Raw genomic sequence first — 18,979 nt, forward strand, 5'->3', positions numbered from 1 at the left:
TCCCCCTCCCCGCAGTGGCTTTAACAAAGCAGTAAGAGCGCGGGGAGTGTTGTGGGAGCACGTGCTGGGCAGCCTATCTATATTCTTGCCGTTCAGGTCGTCTAACCCCCACCCGTGAAATTTTATGAGTCTGTCTTAGTGGTTTTATACTCTCGGTACTGAAGCTGTATTCAGCGCTTGCCTCATCTGTGGCTGAGGATAAGTGCGATTCAGAGCGTAGCGAATTTCCACCAGCCTCTCTTTTTCTTTTAAATTGTATTTTGTGAGAGCCACTGGGCTACTGCCTAAAACATATATCTAAGGCTGGTGGTACGTTTGAACAGACAGTGCTAGCGTGCGTGATTCCCCAAGTGGGTAGAGTGAGCATGTTTCCTCTTCAACCCACTCCCTCCTCTTACATTTTGAGTGCCAACTGGGGCACTAATGTGCGTGATTCCCTATGCATGTGTGGCTACTGTGTGGTACAATTCGTGCCCTTAGGCACAGCTGAAGACTGCGCTCTTTATAAGTCCCTGCTTGCCATTCTTTGTGCCTGTAGCTGCCTCTTTAAAAAGTCCCTGCCTTCCGTTTTTTCTGTTCTGCCATTTCTTGGCTTGCAGCTGCTGCATTTTGGTTTCTGCTCCTCCCCCAATTGACTAATCAGCGTTAGTATTCGGGAGAAAGCTTCAAGTCCCAACTAGTGTTTTTTTTTTTGTTTTGTTTGTTTGTTTGTTTGTTTTGTTTTGTTATTGTTTCCAACTTGTTTCAATAATCCAGGGGCTTGCTTTGGGGGATAGAAGCATATAAGCAAATCTTTGTGAATCTCGCTAAAGCAGATAGCCCTAGGAGTTACGCCTGAGCCTTCTGCGGGCGGAAGACGACGTCCCTTATTGTCTTAAATAAGAATGCCGCCCCCTTTTGAGTCGTGCTAAAGCATGAGCCTTTCCCTGCCGATTTTGACTCAACATGTGGGCTGCGTTTAGTGAGTTATAACGGGCAGCTGGTCTAGTAGCTATCTCCTTGTTAGCCTGCCGTGTGCCTTATATTCAGCAGCCTTTTACCCGCTTTCTGTTTCTGGTGTTGAGCCTTATTTCCTGATTTATTCCCCCCTCCTTAAGTTTCCCCTTCGTGTAGTCCTTTACTCTTACATTTTATTTCCTTCTTTCAGTCTGACTCATTCTGCTGCCTGGTTTAAGAAATCCCATCACAATTGTCCCGGCTTCCAGGCAGTATACATTGTCGCTTAACGACAGGCAGTTCGTCCTACATTGTTAATTCAGGTACCTGGTGGATGGCCAATCAAGGATACATTGTCTTTGGCAGCATTTTCCTTCTGCTGGGCCTCCAGCATAACCTTTTGTTTTTCAAAGTGTTAGTTAAAGGGACAATTCCCAGAGAGCGATTTTCTTTGATTCCATTTGATTGCAGGTGGGGCTGCCTATTGTTCCATCCCTATATGCTTGTGAGTTATTTAGCTGTGTCTATCTGCCTGACCCTTTGTTAGGAGGCAAATAAATAAATTTATAGGCAAATACAAACCAAACAGTCAAGTGAAGAATAATTATTTCATATCATCATTAGTTATGCTAGACAATTTATAGCATATCATCATTAGTTATGGTAGACAATTTATAGCATCATCAATTAATTCTACTTACAGTGGTAATTAATTGAACAAAAAAATACTGTCATAGATCGTAATAAATAACAATAACAATAAATAATAGAATAATAATAACAACAAATAAATAAATAAAAATGAATAGATAAATTATAGAATAATAAAAAAAGAAAGACTACTAATAATAAATAAAATAAGTGGATTTAAATTTAATAATTTTTTTTAAAAAAAATATTATAATAAATAAAAATTAATAATGATAATATACATTATAATAATAAAAGAGAATAAGTGGAATGATGTCACATACCAAGATTAAATTGATTAATTAATTGAACAAATCTATAGATAAATATATAAATAAACAAATAAAATAAAATAAAATTCATTAATAATAAATAATTTACATATATTTCGGAACCGTCAGTTGGTTAGAGCGTGGCGACAATAATGCCAAGGTTGCAGGTTTGATCCCTGTATGGAACAATTACATATTCCTGCTTTGCAAGGGGTTGGACTAAATGACCCTTGGGGTCCCACACAATTCTAGAGAGCCTGGATAGCTCATTGGTTAGAGCATGGTGCCTATAATGCCAAGGTTGCTGGTTTGATCCCTGTACGGGACCGCAGCATATTCTGCATTGCAGGGGTTTGAATGAGATATTATAATATGAAGTAGGAAGCATCTTTATATATATATTAATAAATATAAAATATTAATAAATGCATCCCGGATACGCCACCTAACGTTGTGGACCACCCTGGCACCTCCGCGGCCACCGCAGCAGTGTAGCAATCCATTTATGCATCCTCACACATAATTACAGTCTACGTGTCCCTGGGTTTCCAATGACAGATCCTCGGGAGGTAGGGCTCATGCTTACAATTATAACCTTTCTGCCTCTCAGTATACCCCAGACTTTCCCAGTATTCCACAGGGAATGCTGTGGAAGGGAGAAAGAAGTCTAAGTAAGAAGAAGCATTCGGCCAAGAAGAGCAAAAGAAGTAAGCCTTCTGATGCCGAGGACGATTCAGAAAAGCTTCCTGCTGCCCACCACCTGCTGTGTTCCGAGCGACCAGAATTACTGGATGGAGCATATGGGTCCCTATGTGGGAAAAGGAAAGTCAGAAAATTTGAAGCCAAGCGAGTCCCTCACCATGAGGTTTGCTGGGAGTACAACACGGGTGTGTGCCAAGGGCCAAATTGTAAGTATGTGCATGAATGTGAGAAGTGCCTAGGTAACCACCCAGCGTCTTCGTGTTTTAAAGGTAAACAGCCTTTTCCGGGCAGCAGGGGGCATTTCCATCAGGGGTCTTGAAAAGCTCACAGACCCGCCAAAAAGAACAGCCAGAAACTGGTATTAATTTGGCCCTTGACTGGCATGTTCTCTTCTGTTGAGCCCTCACCTCTTAGAACCCTTCTCGATAGATACCCTAAAAATAGAGGCAGCAAAGAGTTTCTCTTATGGCCTCAGGATCCTCATTTCATTACCCCCTAACTCGGGGAACCCCCCCCCAAACCAAAGAATCAGTTCGGGAAGTGTCCCGTCTAAACAATTATCGCACTCCTAGAGTGGCAAACCTGTCCCGGACCTTTGACCTTTAGTGCTTAGAAATAAACATCTACTTCTCTAACAAATTTACCCCTGGGGTTAACAAGGGCATCACGGATGCACAGGTGCAGCGAATTGCCACAGCCATTCCGGGAGCACCTTTGGAGCCTTGGGAACATGATGTCCTGAAGGGAGTATTAGCTTCAGGAGCCAAGCCCACGCTTAGATCTTTTAAAAGGGCTTGGGTGGACTTTATGGAGTTTCAAGGCAAACTTATAAAATAATAATAATAAAATATGATAATGATAATAATAATAATGACAATAATAATAATAGTAAAAACAAAAAAAACAAAACAAAAACAAAAACAAAAACCTATGCTTGACACACCTCAAGGTAAATTAAAAAATCCTAAGCTTCACACGCCTCCTACCAAGGCTGAAGCTCTGCAATACTTGGTACATTGGAGAGTGCTGGGTCGTGCAGCAAAGACTCTTAAACATCCAGTAGGCGGCAATCTCTTTTTTCTGTAAGGTTGTTTAATCCAGAGACCCTGGTGTGGCCTTCTTAGTGTGAAGGGCACTGTGGGGCTGGCGCAGGCCGCAGCCTCCTAAAAGTGATGGTAGAAGGCCCTTAACTTATGACATTCTATGCTAATTCATAAATATATAAATAAATGTAAAATAATAATAATAATAATAATAATAATAATAATAATAATAATAAACCATAAAAAAAAAAACAAGAAGGAAGAAAATTAAGAAGTATCTGTTGGTCCGAGGACAAGGCCCAGTTATTTACAGCTGCATACTCCATTGCCTTTGGCGCTATGCGCAGTGGCGAAGTGGTTTGTAAGGGCCAACCAGATTCCATTGCCCGAGGTAGTTTGAGAGACCTGACCTTGTTCAGATCCAATTTAGTCCTGCATGTCCAATGTTCCAAAACCGATCAGCAGTAAAGGACACTAAACAATTCATGTACATGGGACCAACCGTCTCAGGTCCATTCCTCGAACATTGGGATGGCTCCGGCCTTGCACGGCATCAGTCCATGCACGTTATGTGAAGGGCGATTGCTGCCTGAGGTTTACCCTCAGCTAAATTCACGGTTAACTCCTTTCGGATTGGGGCCGCCACCACAGCAGTGCATTTGGGACTCTCATCTGAAAGGATGAAGGACTTGGGGGCAGTGGAAGTCTGATGCATTAAGGGAAGTCTGATGCATATAAAGGATATATTCATAAGACCTTGTGATTGTTCACAGTATACCTGACCTGGCTTTGTTACCTTCTTTTGCTTTCAGGTGACGTTGTGATGCATATTTGGAGTATAGGCCCTGCACCGTCCACTGGGATATAAACCATGCCGCTAATGGGGACCTAGGGTGCAGGAGCTACGAGGGCGCGCATCTGGATAATCGGGCACAGCATGGTGCATTGGGCCAGGGTCCGCGCCATCAATTCCGGTCTCGGGCCGCACCTTAGCTACATAAATATATCTTGGATCTCTTGAAGGAGAATGCGCTGGGCCAAAAAATGTTGCCCGCTATTAGGGCCAGAGAGGCGGCGGAGGGGCCCCCAGATGCTTTAGATATCCAATTAGGCGAAAAGTGTTAGCTTACAGAAAGGCAGTCGACTTGATGTGGCATATCTTTAGTGACTTGGAGGAACTTAAGGCCTCTTACCCAAACGTCACTACTAGTTTATTTGGGGCCTCGTGGATGGAGAGGCGGGTTTGGAGAGATTGCAGGTGCCCGATAGCCATAAACAGGGCTAGGAAAGCCTGGCATTGGGCGGTGGTGCGTAGAGTGGCAGCCCTGGGTGGGAGTGGCATTGAGGGCCCACCCAGTGCCATGGTCATCCAGCTGAGCGAGAACGACTTGGCGTATAGGAAAGGGGTGGACTTGATATGGAACATTATCAATGACTTGGAATTGTTGAGGGCATCCCATGAAAACATTACAATAATCTGGTCATCTTTGCTGGAAAGGCGATGTTGGAAAGGGATGCAGAAAAACCCGTGGCTGTGAACAAAGCTAGGAGGATTGTGGAGCGCACGGTGGCTCGTAGAGTGGCCGCATGGGGCGGTCGGGTCATTCAGCACCCATGCATACGGTTTGACAAGGAAATGCTTTATCACTGGGATGGTGTACATACGGTTTGACAAGGAAATGCTTTATCACTGGGATGGCGTGCATCTATCTGATGCTGGCAATGCTATTTGGTTGGCAGATAATTTTCAAGGCGTTAGGGATTGGTTACAGGTCTGAGGGTATTGGCGGCGAGCCGGCTTGCGGCTCGGTGGCGGTAGGCATTGGCCGGGGTATTATCATGCAGATGAGGTTGGGGGGGAGGAACGCCATCACCTCCCCCAATGCTTGAAGGGTAGTTCGTTAAAGGACTCCGAGGGGCGACGCCTCGTCCGAAACCTACGGAGGCTAGGGCCTAAAGCGCGCCCCCGAGCGGTAACCCCTTGGGGAGCGCCCAGGGATATGCATCTCGGGTGGCTCCCCCTGTTGGTGTTTAACCCTTCCCAGTCAGACCGGATAGTCGGTTAGGGCCAATGCCTAAAGCCAATACCCTTCTTTCCTGTAATCAATAAAGTTGTGGCCATTTTTCGCCCATTAACCTAAAACTCTGTGTCCGTTGTCTTCATTTATTCCACCTGTGGGGGGGAGGGAATAGCCACACAATAAGAATTCAGTTTGCAGAACCGAGTTTATGTTACATTACAAGTATGGTGGGGCTCTGGCCAGGAATTTTGGATCCTTGTTCAGTTGTGAACGGAACTTAAGATTGGGGGGGGGGGACGAGAAACTTGAAGAAATTGAAATTGACAGATTCACTCATCCCTGCTTGAAGGTTAAGAATTTTCTGGTGGGATCAATATTGTGCTGCTGTTACAAATGTTTCATCTGCGCGAGCATATCAGCTTGTCAAATCCCCTTTCCCATGTGCTGCTCTGGAGTTTCTCCCAATCCCCCCAGTACCAATTTTGGGGAGGTGTGGAGAGTGTGCAGAGCAGGGGGAAACTCTCTTGCTCAAGTGCCTAGCACAGGGCTTCCGTAGATGAGATTCTTTAGGTGAATCTTGCCCCCACTCCCATATTCTAGCCCATGCATATCCAGGTTTCTTTTATAAAATTTGCCAATTCTATCCTGCCCAAGACCCTGGAATGCTTTTGCAAGTCAGAGTACATACTGAGTTCACAACATAATGGTGGTCTAAATAGGTTGTCCTTGGTATGGCAACATACCAACTGATCCAGAATGTGGCAGCTAGACTGGCGATTGGGAGTGGCCGCCGAGACCATAAGACATTGGTCCTGAAAGACCAACATTGGCTCCCTGTACATTTCCGAGCACAATTCAAAGTGTTGGTGCTGACCTTTAAAGCCCTAAATGGCATCAGCGCAGTATACCTGAAGGAGCGTCTCCACCCCCATCGTTCTGCCCGGACACTGAGGTCCAGCTCCAAGGGCCTTTTGGCAGTTCCCTCACTGCAAGAAGTGAGGTTACAGGGAACCAGGCAGAGGGCCTTCTTGGTAGTGGCACCCGCCCTGTGGAATGCCCTCCCCTCAGATGTCATGGAAATAAACAACTATCTGACCTTTAGAAGACATCTGAAGGCAGCCCTGTTTAGGGAAGTTTTCAGTGTTTGATCTTTTATCGTGTTTTTAATATTTTGTTGGGAGCAGCCCAGAGTGGCTGGGGAAACCCAGCCAGATTGGCAGGGTATAAATAATAAATTATTATTATTATTATTATTATTATTATTATTATTATTATTATTAGCTCCACCAGACATCCTGTTGATTCAGCATTCATCCCAATCTGTTTGCACAAATCATTCTGATTTTATTATGGGGCAGCTGCACAACAATGGCCATTCCTCTGCATTCCCCTGCAGGGTGTTTTTATGTCTTCTTTCTTCTCCTCATTCATTTATCCCAGTTTTCAGTGCATTTTCCCATCACTTTCTTAACTCCCACAAAGTCTAGGTTTTGTTTTTGGTTTTTTTTAAGAAAAAGTGGGTTTGTTGCTCTAGGGCAATAAAGGATGTTAATCCACTTTAAAAGCACAAAAATAAGTTTTTGGTATGCACATGAATCCCTCCAGCAAAACATAGTGACTCTCTGGAAGCACCCTTTGATTTGGGTCTGGTTCGTTCTCTCTCTCTTTCTCAGAATCTGTATTAAAATGTCAAATTCTGACAAGTGGGGGAAAGCAGGTTAAGAACATTTTTATTAGTGCAACGTATTCTCTGGATTGAGTGCTGGAGCTTTCCCATTCAACATTACCTGAGCTGCAGCTGAAGCCATTAAGGAAGTTTTGAAGCAGGAACTGGAGAGGATTGCTGGGGGATTATAAACGTCAATCAGGATGCCTTTACCTTTGTACTGACAAGGAGAAGTGATTTATCAGCTATGAGATCACTGTCACAGTCTCGGAGCTTTTCTTCTCCTCATACCCTTCACTTTGGGCAAGCACCAATTTGTCGATGTGCTTTTTTGGCAGCTCTATTTCCTTTTGCCCCCGGGGTCCCAAAATTCCATTTGTGTGAATTTGGAACATACAAAATAAAAAGAGAGGATTGTTCCTTACAACGTTGCTCTGGAAGGGCTTTAAGAATATGCCAAGTTAAGGTGCACCTAGCTTCCAAAATACACAACTCTTACCTACTCTAAGATATGCACAGGAAGGAACTTATTATTTGTCTTACATTTTGTTCGCATCTGACCCCATTGTCCCTCATTTGCGTGTTCACACCCAGAGATCTCTCCCCTACATAAAAACACATTTGACTCAAATTTTAGTTTTGGTTTTTTGGCAGAATTTAGGCCACAACTTTACTGATTACAGAAAAGTGAGTGGTTGCATAGGCTCTGGTTTGACTAGCTCCCTGAACCCTTGCAGGTAGCGCTGACCCAGGGCACCAGCATAGGTCAGCCAAGGGTGAACACCTGAGGTAGGTGAAAAGCCCGGGAACAGACTCTGTTCACTCCCCAGATGCTCCCCTGGACTCAGGCACGGGCAACCTTGAGAGGGGGCTGACCAAACCAAATTGAATCCCTGGATTCCTTTAACAGAATACCCTTCACATAGGGATGGTGAGACTGTTCTCCCATCCCTATCACCTGAACCAGTGCCTATCTGCAACCTTACAAGTTGTGACGATTTGCTACGCAGCAGGCGAAACCCAAATGGCAACAGCCCATCAGGCAAGTAGGGAAATTCCTGCCGTGCCCCTGTCCCAATGACAGACGACACACAACGGCATAGCATGGTCAATCGCAAAAATGCCCTAAAAGTAGGGAGAGGTGGGCAAGTGTTCCAACGCATGAGCAGAAAGAGGAAGCTCTGGCTCACATGCATAGGTATATATAGGTCCCTCAATCCGTTTAGACTGCTCCCCATTGGCCAGATTAAAGCCAGCAATGAGGTACCTACCAATCAGGTGGTGTGGCTGTCCAATATACCCACCCACAACCAGGAGGTCAGTCTCCAGGTCTCACAGTAACACGTCCCCTCTTTTAGGGAGGACACGATCACCTGCATAGTCTTGATTTGCACATTCCTCATTCGCCTTAAATAACCACCATGGCGTATTGACTCTGAAGGACATTTTTGGTGGTGCCCTTTGAAATCTTGAATCAGACGGACAGAGGGTGCACTGCGCAATCCTATACAGATTTATTAAGAGTTCATTCACACTGATTTTAATGGTACTTCCTTACCAGTAAGAGTGCACAGGATGGCACCCTTAAAATACCCTTACCCTTGGGATTAGTTTGGAATTGTTTTTCAAAGGGGAGCATGTAATACTGTAACCAGCCCATCCATGTTCTGGAAGATTAATTGCTCATGCCTTTAAAGAAGAGAAAATTGTGGGTTCTTTATTTCAGCCAAGAGGAACCTGGCAGGTAGATAAAAAGATTTAGTTCTATTTGTTACTGACAAATGAACAAAATCTATTTTTGTACCAGCAGGTTAGAAAATATGACCTTCCCTTCTATAGTGTTTTCTTATGTGCTATTCCAGTCTTTAAAGAACCAATAAATCAGCCAAGAAGAACTGGATCAATTTACTGTCCGCTTCACTTTAAAACCAAGGTAAATCTGTCAATTCACTGGAACCACTCAGCATCTCTAAAACCTTTCCGATGTATTTATCCTGTGGGGGCAGGAATGTTGGGAATTAGCAGGAAAAGTGAGCGTGGACCTTCTCAGTTACTTACCTTTTAGAACTGAGTGATGTAAAGCCATTCTATAGATTCCTTCCAGAATTTCAATAGAACTTTTTTTTCCTAAAGGAATGTTCCAATCTAGTTCTCAAAGTTAAGGAAACCAAAGTAACTTCTTTGGGCATTGAGTCAACCAGTTAACCTCAAATGAAGTCAGCTCAAACACACACACACACACACACACACACACACACACACACAACGCTTATGAAGTTGGACAGCCTTCTTTTCACCTGAAGTGCAACTCAAGAGAGAACGGGTCTCTGTGCTTATGAGATCTTTCAGACTCTTTGATAGCACTGCGATTATGAAGAGTTGTTGTTGCAGCTGAAGGTTTCTGCTGGGAATTTAGGAATATCCCCAAGAATGCTTTCAAAAAGTGGAGCCCAAGACTTATCACGTTTTCAGCAAATGGCTTCATGACAAGCATTAACTCTAATAAGAAAGAAGATATTGTTAAAGACAAGGCTAAGGACAAGTGACCCCTCACATGACTTTCCCCTACATGACTTTCCCCTCAAAAAAATCAAGTACAGTGGTACCTTGGTTCTCAAGCTTAATCCGTTCCGGAAGTCTGTTCCAAAACCAAAGTGTTCTAAAACCAAGGCACGTTTTCCCATAGAAAGTAATGCAAAAGGGATTAATCCCTTCCAGACTTTTAAAAACAACACCTAAAACAGCAATTTAACATGAATTTTACTATCTAACAAGACCATTGATCCATAAAATGAAAGCAATAATCAATGTACTGTACTATAAAATAAATAAGGCAGTATTGTAGATGATAAAAATAAAAATATATTTTTTTCTTACCTGCACTGATAGTCATTGTTTGGATGGGGGTCTTTTATCCATTTCCGCAGTCACTCAGACAATCAATTGGTAGCTGAACTGGGTTCCACACAGTCACAAAAACAAATTAACTGAAAATGCCTCAAAAACAAAAACGCAAAATAAATAGCAAAAACAAAAGCGCCAAACTTAATCCGCTCCGGAAGTCTGATTGACTTCCGAAATGTTTGAAAACCAAAAGGCAGCTTCTGATTGGTGCAGGTGTGGGAACGTTCAGGGATGCAGGAGAGTATATATTGTTTGATTATATCATTTCCAATTTAGCAGAGTAACATTCCCCTTTATAAACTTGCACACCAGATGTGTTTGCTCAGGCTCGCTAAAGCCTCTAAAATAAGTTACTTGGTAAATTCCCCTTTAGTCCCTCATAAAAGGAATAGATACGACACAGTCTTCTATAAAAGTATAAAAAGAGTTTACTCACTCACTCATTCTTTTCACAGATGGATCCCAGAAGGCAGACTTAAGTTACAAAAGTAATATACCTGGAAACTATCCAATAAGGAGACAGCTCCTTTGTCCTCTCTTGGCTGGAAGCCAAGAGAGCATCTTAGGCAAAGCAGATGTTCCTTCTTCCACGAATGTAGTCAGAGAGAGAGAGATGGCAGCTACTCCTATGTTTTTGTTACCTGCACAGGTGAGGCCACGCCCACCTCTGGTCACACGTAGAGGAAGGCTGTCCCAGCCTAGGAGGAAACAAGAAGTTCCAACTGGCTGGTCCAGACATCCCCTTTTTATGTCCACTCTAGGAATGTTGTACTTGACTGCTCTGTGTTTCACATCCCACAGCAGGCACCCCGGAAACAATAGCTGACAGCAGTATTGGATGTTCAGCTTCTGAAAAAGAATTGAAAACTGGAACACTTACTTCTGGGTTTTCGGTGTTTGGGAACCAAGGTGTTTGAGTACCAAGGTATTTGAGAACCAAGGTACCACTGTTGTTGTTGTTTAGTTGTTTAGTCGTGTCCGACTCTTCGTGACCCCATGGACCAGAGCACGCCAGGCACTCCTGTCTTCCACCGCCTCCCAGAGTTTGGTCAAACTCACATTCATAGCTTCGAGAACACTGTCCAACCATCTCGTCCTCTGTCGTCCCCTTCTCCTTGTGCCCTCAATCTTTTCCAGGGAGTCATCTCTTCTCACGAGGTGGCCAAAGTATTGGAGCCTCAGCTTCAGGATCTGTCCTTCCAGTGAGGAGGTACCACTGTAGTGAGCCACCATTACATAGTACAATATGCTTTTTCCAAGTAGCAGTGAGGTCACAAAGGATCAGAGTTTACAGTCAGGTGACTGGAATGCCATTCATGGGGAAAGGTAGAGACATTTCCCTGGCAATGTCAATGTAGAGTTATTTGGATCTCTGAGTGCAGCAGATTGTTAGGAGATATGTACTGTAATGTTTCCCGGAGTAAATGACTGGATAAGGATGAGTGGGTGAATATGGCCAAGGTGCTGTGGACAATTATAAAAACAAAAACACGAAGAACCCAATAATCCCTCCCTCCCCAACACAATTTAAAAGGGCATCAGATGTCAATCAGCCAAAGGCCTGGTTAAAGAGGATCGTTTGCCTGCTGCCTAAAAATATATAATGAAGGTGCCAGGCGAAGCTTCATGAGGAGAGCTTTCCACAATTGTGGAGTCACTGAAGAAAAGGCTCATTTTTGTCTTGCCACCCTCTGGACCTCTCATGTAGGAGGCACGCAAAGAAGGGCCTCAGAAGATGATCTCAGGGTCCGGGTAGGTTCATACTGAGAGAGGAAGTCCTTGAGGTACTGCAATCCTGATCGGTTTAAGCAAATAGTCTCATGGCATGTGCAGGGTTTCAGCTGAACTCAGCTTCTCAGTAACAAATCTTATCCCAGTGCTCATCCAGAGCTTGTCCCTGTTGGATGGCAAGCTGTATATGAGCCAGTTGAAGCTGAATTTGGCCAAGGCTGAAGTAATTATGGTTGGCATGTAACCTGGAGAAAATACCGGTATACACTTTAGACACCAGCCCTGACCTCTCTGACTGGAAGCTCTGGAGCACTTTGGATTATAACTGAATTTGTCATAATATGTTTGTCTTTTTCCTCATCTGCATGGTTCCCACACCGTACAATTTCATGATTGCAAGCTGGTTGGAGTGGGGATTTTTTCTGAGCGTACTTGGGATGCAGCCAGACGGTCCCTCATGCATCTTAAAATGGGTACAGAGCTTTCCTCTTCAGAGTTCATTGCATAAGAAACCCAGGTTTTCTCCTGACACAATTTGAGCACTCCCCCTTCGCTCCACAATGTATTTTAAATGGATTTTGGCAAACCCACCAGATTAACAATCTTGTTGCTAGCACTGATAATAAATATCCATGTCAACAGGCACATTTTTACATGTCATATGCTTGTAAGCCTCCATGGTACTGTACTGATTCTGGAACTCGCTGGCCAATAACAGTGGAAGATGACCTACAGCTGCGTGCTTCTTGGGAACGTGTGCCTCAAGTGAATCACGTCTGCTTCCTTTGATTGGACTCAATGTTCTGCCATTATGCAGAGTCGGAGCAGTGGCCAAGCATCATTTCTCTAGACCTGGAACAAATTTGTGAAATCTCCCCCTATACCTACAATCTCATCCATTATAAAGTGAAAACACGCACACCAAAAATAGCCTCTATCACTTTACAGCTGTCTACAGTGGTGCCCCGCAAGACGAATGCCTCGCAAGACGGAAAACCCACTAGACAAAAGGGTTTTCCGTTTTGGAGGTGCTTTGCAAAATGAATTTCCTATGGGCTTGCTTCGCAAGACGAAAATGTCTTGCGAGTTCCTACGGGTTTTTTTTCCTTTCCCCCCCTTTTTCTAAGCCGCTAAGCCGCTTATCTGCTTATCCGCTAAGCTGCTAAGCTGCTAAGCCGCTAAAAGCCGCTAAAAGCCGCTAATAGCGCTAATAGCGCTAATCCGCTAAGCCGTCAATGGGCTTGCTTCGCAAGACGAAAAAACCGCTAGACGAAGAGACTCGCGGAACGGATTAATTTCGTCTTGCGAGGCACCACTGTATTTTCATTCATCTCATTCCTGCACTGTCAATCTCTTTCTATTACAGAGTCCACAGGTATGCACAGTGGGTAGGTAGCACAGCCCAGAGATATGGCCAGACTATGCTCCTAGTGCTCGAGGGCCACCAAAGCAATAAGGAACAGCAATACAGTGGATGCTCGGGTTGCAAACGTGATCGATGCAGGATGCATGTTCGCAACCCGCAGCTGCGCATCTGCGCACTCGCGGGTTGCGATTCAGCATTCCTGCGCATTCACAAAGCATGATTTAGCGCTTCTGCGCATGTGCGACCGCCGAAACCCGGAAGTAACCCATACTTCCGGGTTTTGGCAGCCCGTAACCCGAAAAAATGCAACCTGAAGCGTCTGTAAACCAAGGTATTACTGTACAGCTGAGATGGCGAGACTAAAAGGGAAAATTCGGAACCAGCAGGACCAGACTTTCCTAAAGGAATGGAAGAAGTTTTCGATATATCTGGAAAGCGATGGTAACCAATTGACATCACTTGCAGGGTTAAAAGAAGTTTTGTAAGGAGCAATTTATAAATTATTGTGAAAAGAATTAAGATGTATTGGAAATTTGAGTTTATAGCAATAATGATAGTAACAAAATCCATAATTAGAAAGGCTTTACAGCCAAAAAATTCGAAAGGATGTTATGCTGGAAAATATGGGTAAAAACTAATAAAAAAATATTATTATTATTTAAAAAAGAAATAAAGGCAGTGATCATTTTAAAGGTAAAAGGACCCTTCACCATTAGGTCCAGTCGTGGACGACTCTGGGGTTGCAGCACTCATCTTGCTTTACTGGCCGAGGGAGCCAGCATTTATCTGCAGACAGTTTTTCCGAGTCATTCGGCAACCCCAGAGTCATTCGCCACTGGACTTAACTGTCAGGGGTCCTTTAACTTTACCTTTTGGCAATCCACTTACCCCACTACTTCGTTGGTCTATAAGGTGCTACTGGACAATTTTATTATTATTATTTTTAGTTCCCTCCAATGTAATCCAAATCTCTCCTCTAGAGGAACAACACGCAACGGGGCTTGACTAATCCTCCATTAGGACCCTCATCCGTTTCAAGCAAACACCGCAGACACAGCTGGGCATATTCTTTGCTCAAGAATCTACTGGAGATGTACTTATCCAGCTGCAAATGGAAAAGCATACTTAATCAAGAATACGAGTGATTCATTGAAGCTGGGCTGAAAGGTGAGCTGGAAGAGAGAAAGCCATCCCTGGATAAGAAGCAGACTATGACTCAGAAGATTTTTCTTCCAGTAAATGTCCCCCCCTTGCAGCACAGCTGGATGAGTTTTCACTGCAATGCCTAGACAAGGCCTTGCATTCTTATTTCCTTTTAATATTAAAGGCTGAATGATGTATCCTATTTTACGTGGGAACCGCTTCCCAATTGGCTTTCCTTTAACTTCATTGCTGCCACACCACCAGAGCACGATTTCTGTTCTCATCCTGAAGTAAAGTTCTTAACCCGAGGTACTATTTCTGGGTTAGCGGAGTCTGTAACCTGAAGCGTCTGTGACCCGAGGTACCACTGTATCAATCATCTAATCTATCATCATCTATCTATCTACCGTATTTTTCCGTCCATAGGACGCCCCCTATTTTGGGGGACTCAATTTTAGGAAAATGAGGGGACATGGCCCAAATTTGTTGAGCCTCTTCCCCCCCCCCCATGCAGCTGCAGACAGGAAAGACTCCATAGATCATTTCCCGTGCATAGTGGCATCAGGGAAAAGTTGCGCTCCTGGGAGCACAACCTCCCCCAATGCCGCCGCGCATGGGAAACAACCCAGGCATCGGGGGAATTTGTGCTCCCGCCAGCAAGCTGGCCGGCAGTGCACAGCTTCTCCCCCCCCCCCACAGCTGTGGGCAGGAAACACCCCCCCCAGATCGCTCCTCCCCCATGCCACTATCCGTGTATTGGATGACCCCAGTTTTTTGACGTGATTTTTTAGTCAAAAAACCTCATCCAATACATGGAAACATACGGTATCATCTATCTATATCATCTATCATCTATCATCAATCATCTATCTATCTATCTATCTATCTATCTATCTATCTAATCTTTCTCTGTAGTAGAAAAGTTAGCAAAGGAAACTTAAACCCAACAGGAAAAGATCTGTTTTAGTAATAATAATAATAATTTAATATTTATACCCCCACCCTGGGTGGCTCCCAACAGAATATTAAAAACACAATAAAATATCAAATATTAAAAACTTCCCTAAATAGGACTGCCTTCAGATGTCTTCTAAAAGTCAGATAGTTTTTTATTTCCTTGACATCTGGTGGGAGGGCGTTCCACAGGGTGGGCGCCACCACTGAGAAGGCCCTCTTCCTGGTTCCCTGTAACCTCACTTCTCGCAGGGAGGGAACCGCCAGAAGGCCCTTGGAGCTGGACCTCAGTGTCTGGGCTGAACGATGGGGGTGGAGACGCTTCTTAATGGCCCAAAACAATTATCAAAACAGGCTGTGTGTTTTGAAAGTACAACAACAAAAATCCCAGGGCTGGTTAACCCTCACAATGCATGCAACTGATGGCATGGCTATTTAGTTAGTTAGTTATATCATAAAATTTATGCACAGCTCGATTGTAATAAAAAACAACAGCACTCAAAGCAGTTTGCAAAAGATAAAACAGTAAAACCAAGGGGGGAAACTCAGCCATACTTTAAAACAAGCAAAACTTAAAATAAATAAATAAAACAGATGGAGCACTGAAGCAGAGTCACCAAGAGCGGAAGAGTCATTCCTTTGACTTCTCTTCAGAAAAAGAGGAAAAAGGAAAATGGAAGAAGCAAAACATGTTTGGGAATGGATGCTCAGTGAACCAAATTCTCTTGGCTGTGATAAGACACGCAAGATACAACTCTTTCGCAATGCAAATATTTTCTTCTGAGGCAGGTGCCATTTGCAGAACATTCCTGTTCTGCGGTGGTTGAGTGATAACTTGAAAAAAAAAAATTAAAACTTTCAAAACAAGCAGCCCACCACAAGGAAAGAAGGTGTGTAAATCTACTGTTTCAAACTTAACCATGGATTCCTGGAGGGGATTTTTCAACAAATGCAGCTGACAAGATTATGCTCAAAAAATCATACAGTCGTACCTTGGATCCCGAATGCCTTGCGAGTCGAACATTTGAGGCGAGTCAAATGCCTCAAACCCAGAAGTAAGTGTTCCAGTTTGTGAATGTTCTTTGGAACCCAAACATCCGGCACGGCTTCCCGCAGCCAATCAGAAGCCGCACTTTGGTTTCCGAACTTGGTTTTGGAAGTTGAACAGACTTCCGGAACGGATGCTGTTCGACTTCCGAGGTAGCGCTGTATTTGTTTTGGAATGGCCTGTGTTTCTAGCTCCCAAACCAATGGTGTTTTGGCATCTCTGCAGCTGCTGCCAGCAAGGTGAATGATCTATGGAGCAACTCACAGAAGCCATATTAAGTGGCTCATGATCTATATTTGGAACACTACTGACCTAAATCAGAAGATCCTAAATGGGACATTGTAGACTCCAGCCCCCCCCCCCAACACTGCCACACTTTTCCAAATGTATTTTGGACCTTTTCCAAAGACTTTTGGTTGTTTTCCCAATATTTCAAAACACTTTCTGCAATTATTTTGGCATCCGTTTCATGGGATAAATCACTTGTTAGGTTACAGTCAGAAAATAAAATGCTCAATTCCCATTAACAATAAAAAGAAATATGCTAATAATAATGCATTATTATTATTATTATTATTATTATTATTATTATTGCTACTACTACTATTGTTATGTGCAATATCACAATGAAAGTTTTCTTGAACAACAAACACCTATAATGTAGGCCAGACTGACTTCTGATTTGGAGGAGACTAATATATTTCATTTTCACAGAAAAATGGATTAATTTGTGGGTCAATATAAAGACAGGGGGGAAAGTTGCACTTAATTAACTTGGATTCTTAGGCTACTTATCCAAACCAGAATCAATATCTTCTTTATTGTACTAATTCTAATGTAAAAAAATATGATTTTATCCTAACCTTTTCATGTAAGTATTGAAGGGTGAGTCTTTTTCCAGTCTATGGCCGTTTCATACATCTTTCCTTTCTGTCCAGCTTTCTGCAAAAAAGTGTGGAAAGTCACATTTAAACACACTTTTAACACATTTTCCCTAGAATGCATTTTGTATGCTTTTCTTCCAAGCTGAGAACTGCATTCACAACATTTGGAGCAGGGCAGAGCCTGAAGATTAACTGCGTTTCAATTCACAAGTCAGAAAAATGCAAACTGAATTGTCAACTTAAAAAACTACATTATCCAACATCCCTGTTTTTGTCCCTAACACAAGCAGAAACAGGGAGATCCTGGATTATAAATGGATGGAACATCTTTAGCAATTGCTGTTTGAAAATGTAGCTTGTGAGTAATTCTGTTCTGCATAAGCTGATAGATACTGAGAAGATCCACAAGCTGTATAGGGTTTGGGTTTTTCTTTTGGTTAAGAAATCCCCGGTCAAAAATTGTGGGTGGCCACAAAGTAAAAAATAAACACCATTCAATTTGGGAACTTTTTGCTTCAATGCAATGTTATGTTTGTAAATGAAGCCTGAGAAAAGATAAACAGCCCTAAGATACTGAGGGGAAACAAACTTTCTGCTTATTTATGAAGAATTTGCCTATCCAAAACATTATTTTGGTCGTTTATAGAGTAATAAGTCTCTGTTCTAGCCCCTTTAACATTTTCTGTGATGTGAAATATTTTTTAACAAGAGATGTTTTAAAAGTCTTCTGTATTCTTGTATTTTGCTTACACAAAACTTGCAAAACTTACAAAAAATAAAATTCTCAGAGTATTCTTTTTAAATTTTAAAATGAGGAATACTAAGCATCAGGGATGCCATTGTTTGGACATTAAACCTCATTCTCAGAGGCAAGTGATGTGGTTTTTCCCTGGTGTAGTTTCTTATAAATGTGCAACATCAGACCCTTTGATTGGCAGATAGTAGGATGAAATGTTGGAAGTGGATGCTTAAGTTGTTTTTAATTCCTTTTTGTAAGTCACCATTTGTTTGTTTGTTTGTTTGTATGCCACCCATCGTGGGACGCAGGTGGCGCTGTGGGTTAAGGCCTCAGCGCCTAGGGCTTGCCGATCGAAAGGTTGGCGGTTCGAATCCCTGCGGCGGGGTGCGCTCCTGCTGCTCGGTCCCAGCGCCTGCCAACCTAGCAGTTTGAAAGCACCTCCGGGTGCAAGTAGATAAATAGGGACCGCTTACCAGCGGGAAGGTAAACGGCGTTTCCGTGTGCGGCTCTGGCTCTGGCTCTGGCTCTGGCCAGAGCAGCGATGTCACGCTGGCCACGTGACCCGGAAGTGTCTCCGGACAGCGCTGGCCCCTGGCCTCTTAAGTGAGATGGGCGCACAACCCCAGAGTCTGTCAAGACTGGCCCGTACGGGCAGGGGTACCTTTACCTTTACCTTTATGCCACCCATCTGACTAGTTTGCCCCAGCCATTGCATGGACAGGCGGAGTCCCCAGATCCCGCGCGGTCCCCCCGTCATGTGGAATAACGACTCAAGACAACGTGCTATGGGATTAAATTGGCCACAACTTTATTAAATTTCAAATGTGGGTAGACCTTGGCTCAGGCATTGGGCGTTCTCCCTCCCCAGTCCCCAGCCGGG

At 43.6% G+C, this 18,979-nt stretch overlaps 1 protein-coding gene and 1 long non-coding RNA gene across 2 annotated transcripts in view; one reads left to right on the forward strand and one right to left on the reverse strand.

The window, feature by feature from the left end:
• The window catches only part of LOC307220479, a 371,449-nt gene extending 358,539 nt beyond the window's left edge, over positions 1-12,910 (forward strand). Inside the window, exon 2 of the long non-coding RNA XR_013840891.1 lies at positions 11,176-12,910. This is a non-coding gene — a long non-coding RNA (uncharacterized lncRNA). The remainder of the gene's footprint in view (positions 1-11,175) is intronic.
• Positions 6,936-11,180, reverse strand: LOC307219978 (uncharacterized protein). The gene is made up of 5 exons (XM_079983596.1): positions 10,671-11,180; positions 10,208-10,327; positions 9,937-10,065; positions 9,628-9,829; positions 6,936-9,019 (listed from the first exon to the last, which is right to left on the reverse strand). The coding sequence occupies exons 2-5, from the start codon at positions 10,221-10,223 to the stop codon at positions 8,956-8,958; spliced, it is 411 nt and encodes a 136-aa protein (XP_079839722.1). The 5' UTR covers positions 10,224-10,327; positions 10,671-11,180; the 3' UTR covers positions 6,936-8,955.
• Positions 12,911-18,979: the final 6,069 nt, after the last annotated feature.

The sequence above is a fragment of the Podarcis cretensis genome, assembly GCF_951804945.1.
Source record: "Podarcis cretensis genome assembly, chromosome: 1".
NCBI classification, from domain to species: domain Eukaryota; kingdom Metazoa; phylum Chordata; class Lepidosauria; order Squamata; family Lacertidae; genus Podarcis; species Podarcis cretensis.